Source organism: Ixodes scapularis, unplaced genomic scaffold (assembly GCF_016920785.2).
Source record: "Ixodes scapularis isolate PalLabHiFi unplaced genomic scaffold, ASM1692078v2 PGA_scaffold10__122_contigs__length_95168666, whole genome shotgun sequence".
Classification (NCBI taxonomy): domain Eukaryota; kingdom Metazoa; phylum Arthropoda; class Arachnida; order Ixodida; family Ixodidae; genus Ixodes; species Ixodes scapularis.
This window is the reverse complement of record NW_024609836.1, coordinates 56,699,197-56,716,596: the sequence shown is the minus strand read 5'-3', so window position 1 is coordinate 56,716,596 and position 17,400 is coordinate 56,699,197. Positions and strand designations below refer to the sequence as shown.

The 17,400-nt window shown below is 45.9% G+C and overlaps 2 protein-coding genes across 4 annotated transcripts in view; both read right to left on the bottom strand.

The window, feature by feature from the left end:
- Positions 1–2,485, bottom strand: part of LOC8024191 (beta-1,4-glucuronyltransferase 1) — a 233,464-nt gene extending 230,979 nt beyond the window's left edge. The window contains exon 1 of the mRNA XM_042288564.1: positions 2,323–2,485. The gene's annotated coding sequence lies outside the window, so the exon portion shown is untranslated. The remainder of the gene's footprint in view (positions 1–2,322) is intronic.
- A 4,611-nt stretch (positions 2,486–7,096) lies between these two features.
- Positions 7,097–17,400, bottom strand: part of LOC8024189 (protein phosphatase 1 regulatory subunit 37) — a 128,589-nt gene continuing 118,285 nt past the window's right edge. For all 3 annotated transcript variants that reach the window (XM_042288382.1, XM_042288381.1, XM_042288384.1), the window contains 2 exons: positions 15,775–16,831; positions 7,097–13,402 (listed from right to left, as the gene is read on the bottom strand). In XM_042288382.1, the coding sequence (XP_042144316.1) occupies positions 13,359–13,402; positions 15,775–16,831 (1,101 nt within the window). In that variant the 3' untranslated portion in view covers positions 7,097–13,358. The remainder of the gene's footprint in view (positions 13,403–15,774; positions 16,832–17,400) is intronic.

The window sequence follows — 17,400 nt, the reverse complement described above, 5'->3', positions numbered from 1 at the left end:
GAGCCTAAAAGATCAATGAGCACACTTTTTTGTAATCAACAATTTAGAATTTGCGGCAGACGACTGCCAAGGCAGGGCCCGGGCCGGCCCATGCCTACATGGCCCGAAAAAGATTTTGTTCAAACCCGAGCACGGCCCGGGCCCGAGAAAATTCGTGCTACCCGGCCCGAGCCCGGCCCGCCGGGCTCGCGCCTTCGGCAAGGGTGTTTTCTTTGTTCCAAGCCTTCGTGATCGGCGTCAAAGGTAGGATCGGTTTCAGGATTGTTTAATCAATTGGGCGCGTTAATCTGCCTATATTATAATTTTGACGGTACTGGCCATGGCATGTGTAATCTCTTGTACGCGTTTCAATGATGATTATGAGCTTGAAAGTTGACTTCGAGATTTTTTTAAAAATAAAGAATGTGGGACGGGTCATCGGGTCCTTTTCGGCGGCGTAGAACCGTGGACTAACCTCTGTAACTGTCTCAGCGAGAATACACCCAGCAAACTAACCACCGGTTTCGCATGGTACTCGACACGAACAAAAATACAAAGCAAGCAAGCACGGTCGTTTGTTTTCCTACACACCATCTCACTGTTTGCAAACAGAGTGATTGTACACTGAGGGCACCGCGCACGCGCACAAACGAACCTTCGTGACGAATAAATATTCTGTGCCCGGTTCCATTTACAGGTTTATGATGTCACCGTCTTGGCATGACGCTCTCAAACACGAGCTAACTGAAAAATGTATCATTTCTAAATATAATAAGAAAACAACAAAATGTTGTGTGTTACAGAGAGATACCGCGTGAAATGGATCATGATACAAGCCACACATCCGATTAGATAGGTATTAAAAACAATATGGCGCACAATGAAACACACAAACACACACACACACACACGCGCGTCTTCCTTTTTTTTTTTTTTTTTTTTTTTTTACTCAGATTTAACAGTAAGTGGAAATCTCCAACATCACTCAAACTTTTAGGTAGTTCTGTTCGTTTTGGGCGACTTGGTCTTTGGTTCTAATCATACTTTCATTGGCAGTAATTTTGTTAGCTTGACGAGCGTTCGAGCGTATCGGGGTGCGATTGACAATGTCCAGCTCGGTTGCTTCTTTGCAGCGCGGCTGAGTATTGCAAGGGAGCACGCTTTCCGGTGCCAAAGTCGAGGGGCCTGTAATGTTTGTCGAGAGTAAGAAAATCAAAACTCTTATTGCAACTCGATCATTTAGAACCCAAATTCTCAAATAAGCTCTTTAAAGGAAGAGACAACGAGTTTACACTGAGAACAATTGACGACGCCAAATGCTTATTTCCAAATTGAAAAAAAAAAAAAAAAAAAAAAAACAATTTCGTTAGAGCTTAAGCTTCAAATTTAAGACGGTCGGCTAATGTATCCACAATAAGTTATTTGCTTCTCGATGTAATCGGACCATATTACGTATCTTGCACACCGTTTCAAGGACCTGCGGTCGCCAAGAACGTTTGTCACCCTTTTATTCCAGGAAGTATATGCCATGCTACCTTCACCAAATTGACATTAAAACGGTACTATAAGTGTGCTACATTAAACGCATTTTTCCAGATATAGAGTAGAGAACAAATGACACACTCGAACTGGTTCATTCACACCAGAGTGCTTTAATGAGCACACACGCTGAACGTAATGTTTATATCGTAAAGGCCACGAAACAGATAGATAGTGCTATATGTCACGCTCACTTAAGTGTCAGTGGCGGTTTCAGGTGACATCCAGTCTACACGAAACAGCCTACCGCTCAGAAAAACAACAAATCTCAAAGTTAACAGACATCCTTCGCACGGCTAACGCCGAGGTTAGGTACCTTCTTCGAAGTTGCAATAAGACACCCTCAAAGTTTCGCCCGCTCGTGAACGTGAAAAGAAAGCGATTTCCGCTCACGATCGCCCGGTGTAGCCACTTCGAGCACGCGGAAATGGGGGACAAACAACGCCAGTGATCAAACGCCAGCGACGTCGAATCCGGAAAAAAAACCAGAGGCACCCCACCGCGCCGAAGAGGGATATTTACCAGAATGAACGGCCTAGTTTTTCTCCCGAGAGAACGTCTAACACCCGTAACACTCATCAAACAAACGGCTATTGTTCGTGCACACACAATCCCTCGTAGAAGAAGGAACTTTAAACAGCCGGAGCTTTCAACTGGCACACACCCCCGACAGCATCAAACGCACATGTCCGTCGGATGTTTACAATCCAGTCAATGAGCTGCTCGGCTCTCCGTCTGATCGGCGTTAGGCTTAAAACTCTCGGTGTTTGGAGTCCTTTCGCTAGAAATAAATGCCCGCCTCACCCGTTTTCGTCGACGTCCGTTAGGCGTGCACGTTGTGCGAGCTCCTGGTAAGATTCCGACGAAGTCTGGGGCTCCGGTGCGAACAAGTGGCCATGGTAATCCCACCAGACTGCACACTCCCAAATGCCCCCCACCGACGGCGCATGCCGCTTCCCCTCGATGCAAGCACGCCGTTTTTCTCCTCTCTTCAAGCTTTCGCCCTTTCCAGCCTCTTTGTCGCGTTCGACGAGAAAACGCAAACACGAAATGGCGGAGCTTTTCACCCTCGTCGTACGTAAACTTGCCCGTGACCTCGAAGTTATACAAGTAATACCGAAACCTGAATTGTAGCGGGTTGCTGAGGGTGTGTTAGGGTGAGTCGTACGACGTTCGGGTTGTGGAGGCGCAATAAACGAACGCACCCCGCGTGAGAGCGTCTGGGTTCGAGGCGCTGTTGGGGTGCGGCACGGTTTGAGGCTGTTCAAAAACGAGCCAATGGAAGCGCCGGTTCTTCTTTCTGTTCGAAAGCGGCGCGAAATACGAGCTGTCGTCGGACGGACGAGCAAGCACCAGAGATAGCCAAATTACTTTAAAAAAGCAATTAAATTATATTATTATTTACTTTTCTGAAAACTTTAAAAATGTAATGAAATTACATTATATTTATTTTCCGAAAGTAATGAAATTACTTTGACGTTACTTCTGAATGCCTTGCGGCAGTAATTCGTGCTCATTTCATTTAGCTTCTATCGACCAAAACACAGATCTTCCTGTTTACACCGCAACAAAATAGCCGTTTTGACGGCGCGCACGACAGAGGTGTTAAATATGATGAATAGCTTCTTTGGATGTGAGTCAAATAGAGTCGACTCGCCGGTTTCGCTGTTCATTTGACTGTGAAGGTCCTTACTAAAAGGGTGATATGTTTCCGTCTTCCTGATTTAAAAGAAGTTGTAGTCCGTGTTCTTACAAGGAGTCGCCACGTGGAACGTTTCCCTTCCGCCTTAGACGCAATCTGTTCGTATTCTCCCAAGAGCACTAGTTGACGTATTCCCGGTCATGAATTCCTATCAAGGAGCATTGTTCCCAAACACCATGGAGAGCCCAAGTTTTTGCGCTTTGTCACACAAAGGGGCTGGGTAATTGCTAGGAAGAACCGTCGCCAGTTGAGGAAAGGAATGGCGGGAGCTTCCTAAATTGTGCATTTTCCCAACAAACGAGTGGCGACATCTGCTAGGAGGCTTGTTCCCAAATAAACTTCTCAACGGAGGGCAGCGAGGCATACCGAGTGGCAAAAGTTCTGGGGCCTTGACAAGGCATTTGGAATTAACTATTGATTCCGGTCGTTTGTTGTTCACATGCAATGCTCGAAGCGTACGGTTTGACCTTGCTTGACGACAGAGCAAGAAAGCTGGGGATCTGTTTGTCCTGTCCTTTCAAATTTTAAAATGTGTTGACCTCACATGGGCATGTGCCCTTCGCCGGCAGGTAGCCTATAAGCCGTTCGTCCCTAAACTGACCGCGTGGTGGAACCTGAGTGGTTGTTGGAACAGTCACACGTCTATCTTTCACATCGTAACCACGCTCGCGTTCATACCCACGCGCAGAGAGTGGGAGGGGTGATGTGATTAAAGGAGGGCGTTTCACTGGTTCTGGTTAGCTCGTAGTTCTCACTGCACTGCCAGCTTAGGGATGAACGAAGTATAGTGTCGAGGTGATGACGTGACGCCATGATTTTGTCTTGACTGGAGTTTGCAAACCTCGGCCTTTCAGCGATGTCTCCACATAATCTTTTCTTTTTTGCTCTACTACAGTGGCCTGGGAGTTGTGGTGGGCTCACGGGACGGCTCGGCCTGACGCGTTTGATGTCGACGCGGCGGTGGCGGTGTAAGCGTTTCCTCTTGAAACTAGCACATATGGGGCAGACCAAGTCAGCCAGGCAGCTCTTACCAATCGTTTCTTGCGTGTTCGTCTCTGAATCAATCACGGTAACGTAACCATATAAATTTAAACATCCTAATAATAAAAAAAAATAAGTTTGACTTTCTTCTTAGGAGGAACCAGAGCCTCTGGGAGGAACCTACCGCTACGCCCCTAGCGGACGCTGGCTTCACCTCCGGCGTTTACGACATCGGCCGCCTCAGCGCAGTACACGGGGGAGATGGGCGGCGAGCCCACTACCCAACTTCTAGGGCACTGTAGCCTTACCAGCCCGCCTTTGTGAGTCTATTCTTCGTACAAGGCTTTGCGCTGAGGTGGCCGTCGTTCATTATTTCCTCTGGAGTCTCTTTCACATATTTCCCCATGCAAAATAATGTTTCTTTTCATTTTTTAAAGCTTGAAAACAAACTTTCTAATTTGGGACAGAACTATATTAGAAAATAATGAGTAATTTTCTCGAAATATTATTAAATTACCAGCCTAGAGAAGTAATTCATTACAGTACTCATTACCTCAAAAGTAGTTTAATTACTGTAATTCTTGGTAGGAACGCACACAACAAACTTTGCCGACACTTTTCATATCAGGGTTCCTAAACTCGTCAAACACAAACTTGGAGCCGAAAGTGCGCAGAGTGCACGTTAAATACGAAGTCACGTGATAGGCCAATCGGTGCGCTCCGTCAACTTCGGCCCCAACTTTGTATTTGACAAGTAAGAGGCCCTGAACTCTTGTTCTTTGTTGGTCACGTTGCCGGTAGCCGCCGCCGCTCACATCCATGCATTCGTGGGTCTCGACGGTCCACATTTTCTCATTGAAAATTCCTGAAAAAAGTTCATAAATTAGAGGCTCGGACCGCCATCCGGTCCGAGCCTCCAACGCTGCATTTGGGCGGAAACTGAGCGTTCAGGGATGCGTTTTTTTATTTATTTATTATTGATCTGTTCAGCTTTAGACTGACAGGGCAGCGAAGGTGACATGCAGGAACTAGCTCGCTTCCAAACACGATTTTCCAGCACCATACCTCGGTAAGCACGCTTCAAAGCAGAGATCTCGTGCTTGTAGCCTTCGCAGCTATCAAGTTTCAAACACTTACCTGTCCAGGAACTATACAGGGTGATTTAAAAAGACGCCGGGCTCTTTAAATCGACCGCAAAATTAGGTTTCTTAACCTATCGCGCTACGACTTTGTGTAGCGTTGCCCACAGATGGTGCACTTTTTTTTTTGTAAAATTTGCAAAGAGAGGAACTTACCTGAGGAAAAAGTAAAGAAAGAAAAAGGCTTAGCTCCGATGGAAACGCAGCGAAGCCACCGGTCTTCAAACAACACGGCGCCGTTTCGCACGGGAGACAAGAGATGGCGACACGAACGAGCATACGGCGCCGAGAGCCGGCGTCTTTAGCAGGCGAACTTTTCGACTCCAAAGCGGCGCGCGCTCCGCAGGCGGCGACAGTAGCAGAAACAAAAACAGGCGCCGTAACAATAAGGAACTGCAGTTCCTTTTTCTGCTAAATACGCCGGCTCTCGTTCGTTGGCGGCAGTTGGCGTCGCGACCGCTTGCGCCATCTCTTTTCTCCCGTTCGAAACGGTGCCGTGATGTTTGAAGACCGGTGACGTCGCTGCGTTTCGATAGGAGCTAAGCCTTTTCCTTTCTTTACTTTTTCCTTGGGTAAATTCGCTCTTTGCAAATTTCACAAAAAAAAAAAAAAATAATAATAATAAAAAATGCATTATCTGTGGGCAACGCTAAAGTGACCATATTCCTCGGGCCCCAAAGCGGGACGCGTATCGGGAAAAGGGGAGGGGGGGAGGGGGGGGGGGGGGGGGGGGGGGGGGGGGTATTGTGTTGTGAGACTTGTAAAGTTTAGATTTCGGTAACAAATCATACCTTTTCTTTATTTCGTATACCCCGTGTGCATTTTTTTCTTGCAATTTGCGTACTGTGTGGCTTGCAGCCATCTAATACATTTGGTTGGAATATGCCTTTAATATTAATGTATTGATTCTTGTGTACTATGGTCCATAGCACTGTTCACATGTCATACGCCAATTGAGCTTCAGCATCTTCTCTGTCGAGCATATCTTGTTCCTTGATCAGAGGAGGCACCCTCTCGCCGGTGCGATCTTTTCGTTTCACCGAATCTTCCATCTATCCGCTGTTCGAGGAGCAAAAGCGGGACAAAACGGCGTCCCACAAGCACGCTGGCGGGACAGCGGGACCACGGCCGGAAAAGCGGGACCTGTCCCGCCTAAATCGGGACGTCTGGTCACTTTACCCCGGCCCGCAACGCTGCACAAAGTCGTAGCGCGAAAGGTTAAGAAACCGAATTTTGCAATTGATTTAAAGAGCCTGGCGTCTCCTTGAATCACCCTGTAGTTTACAGGAATTTCGGATACCTGGCTTATTATGCTGCCATAACTATCGAGTCTCGACCTCATTTTTGAACACTTTACAAGTTGTACAGTACCTGGATTATCATGCTGCCATAACTATCAACCTCCTTTTAGAACACTTTGCAAGTTGTGCAGTACTTAATAAGTGCTGGTCACGGTGCAAATATATTGGTTGGAGAGTCAGAGGTTCACTTTCTTTTCACTTCCAACATAATGAAGGAATGTGGCATCAACAGATGGTAATCTGAAGTCATTCAAAATAAAACATTCAAGAAAATAAATGGTAAGTGTTTGATAAGCTCATCCCATGTAGAAATAACATAATTAGGCTTGGTCTTCTAATTATATCCTCAAGTTTTTTTGTTTTTACATAACATACCCATCCACCTGCAAGTTCAATAGCTGAACAAGCCCAATGAGACATATGAAGATCCAAAAACGGCACAAACCGACCAGAGGTAACCGCAACACGAGTTTATTGAACATTTATATACATATACATGTGTCCAACGCATAATCAACATCTTTTATACACCAACACAACGTCAACGACCGACCTATATATATGTATAGACCCCTTTGTTTTCAAAATATTAACTGGGTTCCCAACGCTCAACTATACAAAATAAAGCTTTCTCGGCACACACTATCCAGGAAGTAGCAGCTGCTGGAAGAGAGCCCCCAGTGGGTTTGGATTTCTCGTCACCGTACGTATGGTTCACGAAACTGAGATGTTTTGTGACAAGTACTGTACAATGGTCGCCCTATGCTCCTCAGTTATGTACACAACTCACGTTCAAGACCTTGCTCCACAAAGGTCAAACTATCCCGTAGACGTTACTCCACAAAAGCACAATCTCATTGGACAAAGGTCGGACAATCCCATAGACCTTACTCAACAAGTCCAACAATCCCGGTCAGGACGACGGGTGCTCACACCAACAGCACATCAAGAGCACATTTCGTAGAAATACAAATTCCAATCGGCATGAAGTTCCGTCAACCAGCAATTGCTCTGCGGCTCGGCATCAACAAATGCTTTCAGACCAGATACCACAAAGTCTTTATTGGCCGTGTACCTATCCAGGAGAGCAAATCCTTTCGTCTCTAACCTTTGACCATGGCATCCTTTAACTCTCAAACAACTCCTCTTTACTCACGGGTCATTTGTGTAGGTGCCAGTGTGCCAGCGACCATGTTTCTATCCACAAGTCAGTACCTGTATGCAATACCGCCAATGACGCTGAATGAACCAGTCATTGAGTATGACCATGCCGTGAAAAACAAAAACAACAATCCCTGCGTTGCAGAGCCACAAGAAATATTACACTGGCTTCATGTGCATCAGATGCTGTGGGAACGGAGAATGATTTTTCACTTCGCACCTTTTGAAGTAATGGTGCAATTTCTTTAAACACAGGGAAATATTCTTACACCAGGCCTGGCGATGATTCAAGTAATAAAACAGCAGACACTAAAAGGTTCGACGCACAAAAGTGGAAATCCGAGAAAAAAAAAGTTGCACGGATGATGGACGAAAACATAACCTTCAAACAAATTCAAACCTGAGCAAATTTAAAAGTGACCCATAAAAAGATGCTGGTGCGGTACCAAACAATTAAACATCAAAACCAATCACAGTGGGAAGAAATAGACACCAAAAAAGTAAATGTGCTGCCAGTTTGGAAATATTGAAAACATTACTTTTTCAAAGTTCATTTTATCTTCAATTTTGTTATCACAGTTTTACAAGACCACACACAAAATAGCTTTATCAACAATAAGTGTCGGTGTTTAAATGGTCACTGCTTTTGACAGAGCTGCACCGAGATCATAGCCTTTTGCAGCTAAAGCTCTTTTCACTCACACCACCTTAAACGGGACCATGAACTGATTTTGGGCAAGCACAACTACAAGGACACAAACCGACTTCCAATAAAACCTTTACGTATCGCGGTATGATCGGACAGTAAATAGCGAATTAATTCCGGAGGCCAAAGGAAAGAAGTTCAGGAACCTTTATTCCGTCACATACTCGTTCAATGTGGCCAAAAGGTTTTATTCATCACAGTGTTATATAGCATCCACTGTAAAGAATGAATCCCGTGCTTCTCTCAATTTCAGAGAGGAGAATACTTGGTTACAGTCAGCGAGCAACGTAAGGAAACTGTAGAAGAATACAGGAGGCGCTGAGAGGAGAACCTCTCAGTCCAGTCCCATGATGTCCCACATGCATCACATAATCCTGTTTCCCTTTTCAACAGTAAAGCGTAAAAAAAAAGTAATACTGAAATTTCCATTAATATTTCAGACACAAACAAGCACACCTGAACAAAGGTCGAAGTGTGCTCTCTACTGTAAGCTGCAAGGGTTTGTCCCAATCCTTATTCAAGCTTGCAAAATCGTTTCACGGTCCCTTTAAGATACGTCATCCCAATCACAAGGCATAGATATCACGAGGCTAAATTATCAACATCCGTTGCTATGCACAGGGCGTAACATGAAACACCAAATCTAGCGTAGAGTACGGTTAACACGGCTACGTCGCGTGTTTGACAAAGAGCGATATTGTTTGGCTGCTGTAAGAGAATTGCTTTCTAGTTGCAAAGTCCTTCTACGAGTGATTAAAAGCAGCCTATTCGAGTCTACTTCGACAAAGACAACATTTCTTCGAAAGTATCGGAAACAAGCAAGGAACGGCATCTCCTCTTTCAACGTTGCCGACGGCCAGAGGAAAACTGCGATTGAGAGCTTAGGCCGCGTCTCGAGCCGAAATCGATCGGATCTCGGCAAGCTTGGGCTATGTTGGAGCAATATTGAAACTCCAGGTCCGTGCTACTCGGAAAATGGATGTTCGGAAAACCACGTAGGTACCGTAAAATCCCGAGCAAACGTCCGCTCGAAATTTGGAGGTAATCGTGTAAAACTGGGGGATGGGCACTCCTTAGGTCAACAATGTGTAGAGATATGTCCTTTTGTGTATTTCTCGAATGTCACAAAATTGTGCGATGGGCGGATGCTCGGTATTTTAGGGTAGACGCAATGCCATCAGCCGTCCAAACTGCAAAACGCGTTTAGCGTTCCCAACAAGGCGCAGCTTGCTGTTCTTTCGGAAAGCACTTCCCCACAGACGCAGATGTGATACATTTGCAATGTCGATAAAAGTCCAGCATGCGGCCCCTAGCTTAATGACAAGACTACCTAAAATGAACGGTGTAATGACTGGGCTTCGAGAGCGTGGCAGACACCTTGGCTCACTGTCGCCCGGCTTTAATAAGTACAAAATTAACATTATCATACAAAAATTAAACTTATACTTAAAAAAAAGTGAGCTAACTTGCATTCTAAAACAGGTCCTTCCTTCAATTCAAACAAAAAAACAAAACAGTTCTATTACAAATCTCAACAAACAGGAAACAAACAGAAGTTCTTGCTTCGAAAATTTGATCTGATATACTGATATACTATGTATAAGTACAAAAAAAAAGTCTACAACCTACAAAAAAAAAAAAAAGAAATTATGTTCTAGCATTTTTTGTGACATTTTACTTTTAAATGGAGGAAATGATTACGGCAGTTCTAAATGTAACCGAGCACAAGTGAATGAGTCAAACCGCTATTGCTGACTCCCGGTGCAGTGATGAGAACGTTTTACCACGTTACTAACAGGCTAGAACTGCCTCAACAATGCTCCCGCCACTAGCGAGGGACAACTTGTATAGTCTCAGATAGAAAATACTCTCGGCACACCCGGCACTTCTAGTCAACAAATGCTCTATGCCATCTCTTTTGTGGCACTGATTCTAAACATGTTCGAAAACTATGAAACAGTACACACTCTGTGAACACAGTGTTTCCCTAATGTCGGTAAATTATTCCTTCTTGTAGTATTATCCGTAAAAGGGCTTTTCGTTGATTATAAGCATAGGTAAAGTTGCCTCAGAAAGTAGCTTTACTATTTCAACAAAGTGACCTTGAGTTGGTCAACAACATTCTGTAGAAGTTTTAACGTTCTTGAAACATAAAAAAAATGAGAAGACGCAAACACTTCAGAACTTTAGTTGCCTCTGCAGAGATCTTAGCTTGTACACTGATGTTAAGCCCCTCAAATGCTTTGAGAACACCAACCGTGTTTAAACATTTTCCCTGCACGCTTTTCAAACTAGAAATAACATTAACTCGAAACTGGAAGATCCAACTACAACTTCTACAACTTTCGCATATGTCACGTCGTAAATGTCGCGTCATAAAAATCTAAATGCCTTTCTGTCATCCGTTTCTTTTTTTCCCCACCATCCTTAAACAGTAGGTTGCATCAGTTACTTACAATAAAATATTGCATAAAACTCTAAAACAAAAAAATTTAATTGGAACAAACAAACACACCGAAACATGACCATTATGAAGGACTGAAAAGGTGACACTGATCACGTATCTTTTTAAAAAAGCACATGAAATGCACATGAGCACATATCAACATGAGGAATGGGAAATGGGAGGAAGTATGTACATACTAGTATCAAAGGTGCCTTCATGGTGAACAAAAAAAGTACAACCAACAAAACAAAGAACATGACACAACGTTAACGAAATGCCCCGCTACAATGCTGCCACTTAGAGAAGAGCACCTGTTCGATGATTAAATGTTAAACTTCGGTGTGCTTCACAAAACTAAATCAAACTATACCTACAGCGAAACTCTAAACCCCAGGCCACTTAGATTCCCTCAACTGATGAAACAATAGCGATGAAGCAAATGGGAACGGTGCACTTAAACAAAATTGTAACTTAGTAATATGGACATCACATCAAACATAAATCCACGGATGTAGGAAAAAAAAGTGAGGTGCCATGGCACGAATAATTGCTGCCCTTTTGCTGCCCCGTGGGCCAGGCCCGGCCTGCCTAGGCCTTGTGGCTGGCCTGCAGATGGCTGCAGGCTTGGCAGTGACGCCTGGCCCGCGGCCCACTGCTGCCAACGCAGAAATAAGCCCGCATAAAGAAACGGCGCCGAGAACACGCACCAAAAGCGCAAACGAAGATATCGGAAAAAATGAGTGAAAACTGCATTGAAAGTAGGGTTCTCTCACCATAATATTTATTGTTCCCCGTTCACCAGCACCACCATTCCAAGTCCCCCGTTTCACGTCTGTGTAACTGCCCTAAAATTTCTTTGCGTTCTCTTGTATACTGTGCTTAGAGTCTTGTGTCATAACTATTGCCTATTGTCATCATCAGGTCCACCGTCCTCATTAGTCTTCTGCCCTGTGTGAATATGACGAAGTTCCTACGCACTTCGATTTATGCCTGGCGAGTTTTGTGGCTCACAATTATTTTGTAATGTCATAATTATACAAACTGAATTTCAAAATAAAGTATATGCATTCATCTACCTTATATTTTTTTTATATAGTTACTCTAGTATGCGAGACAGATCCCCAAAGCTGGCCCCTTAGCCAAAACGTTTGGAAACGCCTTCCTCATTAGTCTTCTGCCCTGTGTGAATATGACGAAGTTCCTACGCACTTCGATTTATGCCTGGTGAGTTTTGTGGCTCACAATTATTTTGTAATGTCATAATTATACAAATTGAATTTCAAAATAAAGTATATGCATTCATCTACCTTATAATTTTTTTTTATAGTTACTGTAGTATGCGAGACAGATCCCCAAAGCTGGCCCCTTAGCCAAAACGTTTGGAAACGCCTGCCCTAAAACATTCTTGCTAAACGATGCAGTCAACTGGAAAGTTAGCAGCTTTCGACGCATTGAAAATACTGTGACCATATAAAGGGTCGAGAAGAGGGGGGAGGATGACAGTAAACTTCGAAGGGGGCACTCGGGTGCAATTATTGCTTCTACCATTCCTCGCAAATTTCAATTTCGGCTAAACCCTCAATGCATTGTCGTCTGCGACGACAACGCAAGACGTTTCTTTGGCGATGCCAGAACATTCTTGGAGCATAGCTGGAACAAGGAGGCACTGCTGCAGAGGTTAGAACTTTAAAAAAAAAAGATACAAAGAAAGTGAGATCGGTGGCAAGTAAAACGACGTGGCAAGCGCTACAAAAAAGCTCGAAACAGCCAAAGGAAACGCGACCCCACGTTTAAGAGTGTGGATACCATTGTCTGTTACAGGTTAAAGACCGACGACCAGTTCGCACTTTCCACTTTTTTTTGCCTCCTCCTCTCCCCCTTCTAAGCGGTTCACCGTTGCCTGTTTCCTCCTCAGTCATGGTGAGGAGGATCTTCTGCCTTGCAGAATCTCGAGTCTGGTCGTCGGCCTTTAAAAAAGGTAACACAAGTGCCCTCTCCACAAAGCTCTCAACTCTTGCCACTTCAGCAGAGCGAACGCTGGAGAGGGGGCAAGAGGAAAGGAGGAAACCACCAGTCAAGGCAAGCAGAGAGCTTCGTGGGGAGGGCTCGTCCTACAAATGTAAACCTGCAACAGACTATAATGCAACATCGCCATAGCAGTACCACGGCCGGCAAAAAAGCACGCCACACATGAAAGCACCTTAGACCAACACCACGCGGACAGAGAAGGAGACGCGCGACATCACCGGTGGTCGACGCACAAACCGAAATAACTTAAGTGTCCGCCACCCGGGGCCTTAGGAACGTGGGTGAACGACTGTGCACCATTGGCTGCCACGCAGGGAAGGCTCTCAAGTCTCACAAGTCCAGCCCTTTGGCCGGGAGGACGACGTACTCCTCCTGCTCACTCGGTGGGGAACTTAAAGTCGACGGAGGGTTCGGGGAATGCTGAAAGGCACAACAACAAAACGCCACGTGTGAGCGACAACACGGGACAACACGAGCAACGGGAAACCGGCAACGACACGACAAGAAACGTGACAAAATTGTGCAGGTAAAAATCGCTCGGAGATTACAAAAGAAAAAAACAGAAGAAGGAAGAAAGGAGAGTAGTAGCGAGTAGCGTTAGCTAAGCAAAACTCTGTTCTTGTGATGCGGTGACGGCTTTGAGTTGGTTCACACATTTGGGATTGGGTGCGATCAACCGCCTTGCTACCGCCTGTGACCAATGCATGGTGAAACCTACTGGGTTGCATTGGAGCCCTTCTTAGCCGCATATACATTATGCGTCACCTTCTGCATATTGTAGGAAGCCATTTCTAGTAGATGGTTTAATTATTGATAAATAGTTATACGCAGGTGGGACTTGTTCTAGTGCTGCCTCATAGATATAGTCGGTGTGTTCACCTGTCGCAAGCAGTTACAAGGCAGTCAATCCAACTCAAACGTAAACGTGTGAACCAGCCTTGATGAGCAGAAAACCATGATGGAAAGGGACTCCTAATTCTATCACATTGCAGCTCTAAATGAACTCAAGCACTGCATATGCTAGGCCTGGTCTAAATTACAGTCTTTACCCGGCTGTGCATAAACGAAATATGGAAGGAACGAAAGCTGGTGGGAAGAAAACGAATGAACCGCTTGTATGATGCAACCGATAGTTAAGGCAACCCAAAACAACCAACCAAAATGTTTGGCACCTTCTACACGAGGTAAAGAATACAATGCGTAGATATAGACACACATTTTCCAGGCAGCTTTTTTAAGACCAAAACAGTTTGAAAACGGCAGCAAGCTTTTATGGCAGGAGAGAAAATTGCTTGGCTTAGTCAAACAGATAACACACGTTAATTATCACACCTGACTTCTGTCAACATTTGTGGTGATCGTAAACTGTGTTCTACTAAGCTTGACGCCTTTATGAAGGAATTAAGCTGCCAGATGATGACTTCGAAATCGTAATTTCCAAATACCAAAAGCCTTCAGTTCCACGCAACGTCACCTATAGAAAGATGACAAATGTAGATGCCTCAGTCGACCTCTTGCTCAGGACACATTAGTTTGGTGTCGCGTTTTATGTTACACAGTGGAGCATTTTAGGAGCTTAACGCATGCCAAGAGATTTGAAGTCAAAATTGGTATCTCTACCAGTTGCACTAAGCCATGACTATAGAATTCAAATGATAAGCAATCAAGTAATAGGCGTTCACGTTAAAAGATGATAAGAAACTGTCAGAGAAGGGAAAAGCTATGACTGTAAGGAACAATATGATGCTGATACATGCCAAGGCAAAGGCAAGGCAAGGCAAGCAGAAAAACTGTAACCTTTCTGGTCAATCATATTTATGGCAGATTGCTCTCAGATTGATTTATACTGAAACATGTACTTAAAACTGTTTGCACTGATATTAGAGCCTTAGAATGATCTTGGTAAGAACTTTCTGATGTTAATTATGACATGCACCTTCACTGATCCTTTAAAACCAACATCAGGGTTAACTGTTGGTGAACTCCAATGACTTGGCATAAAAAAGAAATGACAAGTAAAAATGCTAATGGCAACCCAATGCATAGCACAGAACACGCAAACCGGTCTCCCAAATGTTACTTCAGCAGATGCTACATCTTCCTTTTAGGAACAAAGTAGCAAGAGCAATACAAAACTGACCACTGGGAATGTTTATACAGTGAGAGGTCGATCTGCCTTCAAGACATGGTAACAGTGGTTCGACGAGAGAATGAATATAGCGTCAGTACAGTGCTGCTGATAAACTGGAGCCTTCGACATGCAACGTACGCTACACAGGCGACTACTGTCAAGACCGGTTATAACGAAGTCAACGGGAATCGGAAATCACTTCGCTATATTCGTTATTTCATTATAACAGACTTCGGTTAACGAAGTGCAAAAGGGAATGAGAAATCGTGATCGCTTCGCTGTAGCTGCTATTTCGTTATAACCTGTCTCGACAGTACACAACTGCACACCGGTACAATGCCCGCTGTATGAGTGTACCAAGATAGGGTGCCCCGTAAAAATCAGTCCACCTGCAGCTGGATTAAGGAATTAGTCTTAACTGGATCCAGCTTAATCCATCTAAGATTAGTTCCTAAATCCAGCTGCAAGTGGACCGACCTTCATCTGGGTCGAAATGATCTAATGGGCCAAACCTCCCATGCCCGCGTCAAAAGACAACAGACGAGTGAGCCCTAACACCCGTGCACCTTTGCGTACAATGTCTGTCCAGCCGTGCAGTGGAAGATGCGCGCCTGTCGTCATACCAGCGACTCGAGCAGTGACATGAGGTACCGGCACTCACCCCAACCCTCGAGCAACCGCGTGGGTGACAGCGGCACCGTGCTGCGCAGATCGAGGCTTTCCAGCCGCTTGCACAACTTGAACGTCAACTTCTTCCGGGCAGCCACTCCAGAAACCGGCATCGCCGGCGTGCTCATCCGCCGGTCGTTGCGCGCCTTCGACGAAAAGCAGCTGCGTCCCCCTCCCTCCGCGTCCTCCTCCGACGCTCCGTCGGGAAGCTTGAAGCTGATCTTCCGCTTGCGCTCCGGTCCCGCTGTCACCGTCGTCACGTCGTTCTTCAGCGGCGCCGATGACACGGAGGGATACATGAACCACGGAGGACTCGTCCTTCCGAGCATCGAGGACGCCGGCACCTCCAGACTCCCCCTGTCTTCCGTAGACTCTTCCACGTCTTCTTCCGCATCCCCACCGCAAGCCGCGATGGCGACGGGCTTCGAGACCGCGTGTCCGACGAAGTCCTCTTCCTCTTCGTCCGCCTCGTCGCCGTTGTGGTTGACCTCGCTCTCGAGGTTGTTGTTGCCGTTCGCCTCGTTCTCTCCAACTTCTGCAACGTCATTCGTCGTCTTCGCTCCGCCCGCGTCGCCGAACCCGTTGACGGGCGTCACGGTAAAACGAGATGGCACGGCCGCCGGGGCACTGTTGGAGCGCTCAAAGGTCACCAGGTCTCCGCCACGGATGTCGACGGTCGCCCTGTTTAGGGACGACGCCGAATCCGACCCGTTCTCGGATTCCGCCTCGAGGCAGACGCGTGACACGCGGAAGCGGCTTCCGCCGGGGCTCGACGGCGTAGCGCTGCCTCCGGTGACCGCGTTTACGGAGAGACTCGTGTGGAAGGGCGGCCGCTGAGGAGTTGCGCCGACGGCGCCGGCCACGCCGACAGAGTTGGGTATGTTTGCGGCGGCGGCAGTGGGGGCAGTCGGTCCGGAGATGCCGTTGCAGATGCTGGGCAGGGAAGCCATGCGGAGGAGCCTCTTGTTGCGGCGGCACTGCTCGCCAATCTCCAAGAGGAGCTTCCGGTGCTCCTGTAAAGCGTCGTTCTCCTCCTCCTCCTCCTCGTCCTAGGGATAAAAAAGACGCAATGGCGTTTTACTAGACAACCTTCCCAAGCCAAAACTACACTTCTAGGAAACACTGAATTGTAAAAGGTTTCAGGTATCTCCCACCCAAACATGGGCTAAACAAACCCAGCTTCTCTTCAATTTTAGAGTTAGTCAGACCTGACCAGTCTGGCTTGAGTAAGTAGTTACATGGTTAAAGCTCATTAGTTATTTCAAATGTTCCAAGATTTAAATCAAACTAACTGTTGTGTTTTGACCACACTGCAGAGAGTCCCGTGTGAAACAACCTGTCAATTCGCTCGTAAATTAGTTCTACCACCGATGATTCAATCCGTGCACAACCGTCCAAGTGATAGAGAGAATGTACTTCATCATCCAAATGTCAGACGGCGTAACCAACATGGCCGGTCACACATTGCTGTGAATGGTGGTGTGTCGCTGACGTTTACTGTTGACCTATTGGGACGTGCATACACAAAGGCAGGCGCGTCACGAGCAGACCGACAATGGAGCAAATGGGGCAATTGTAGAGTTGTGGTAATTGGGGTTGTGGCTACACTTCTTTTGTG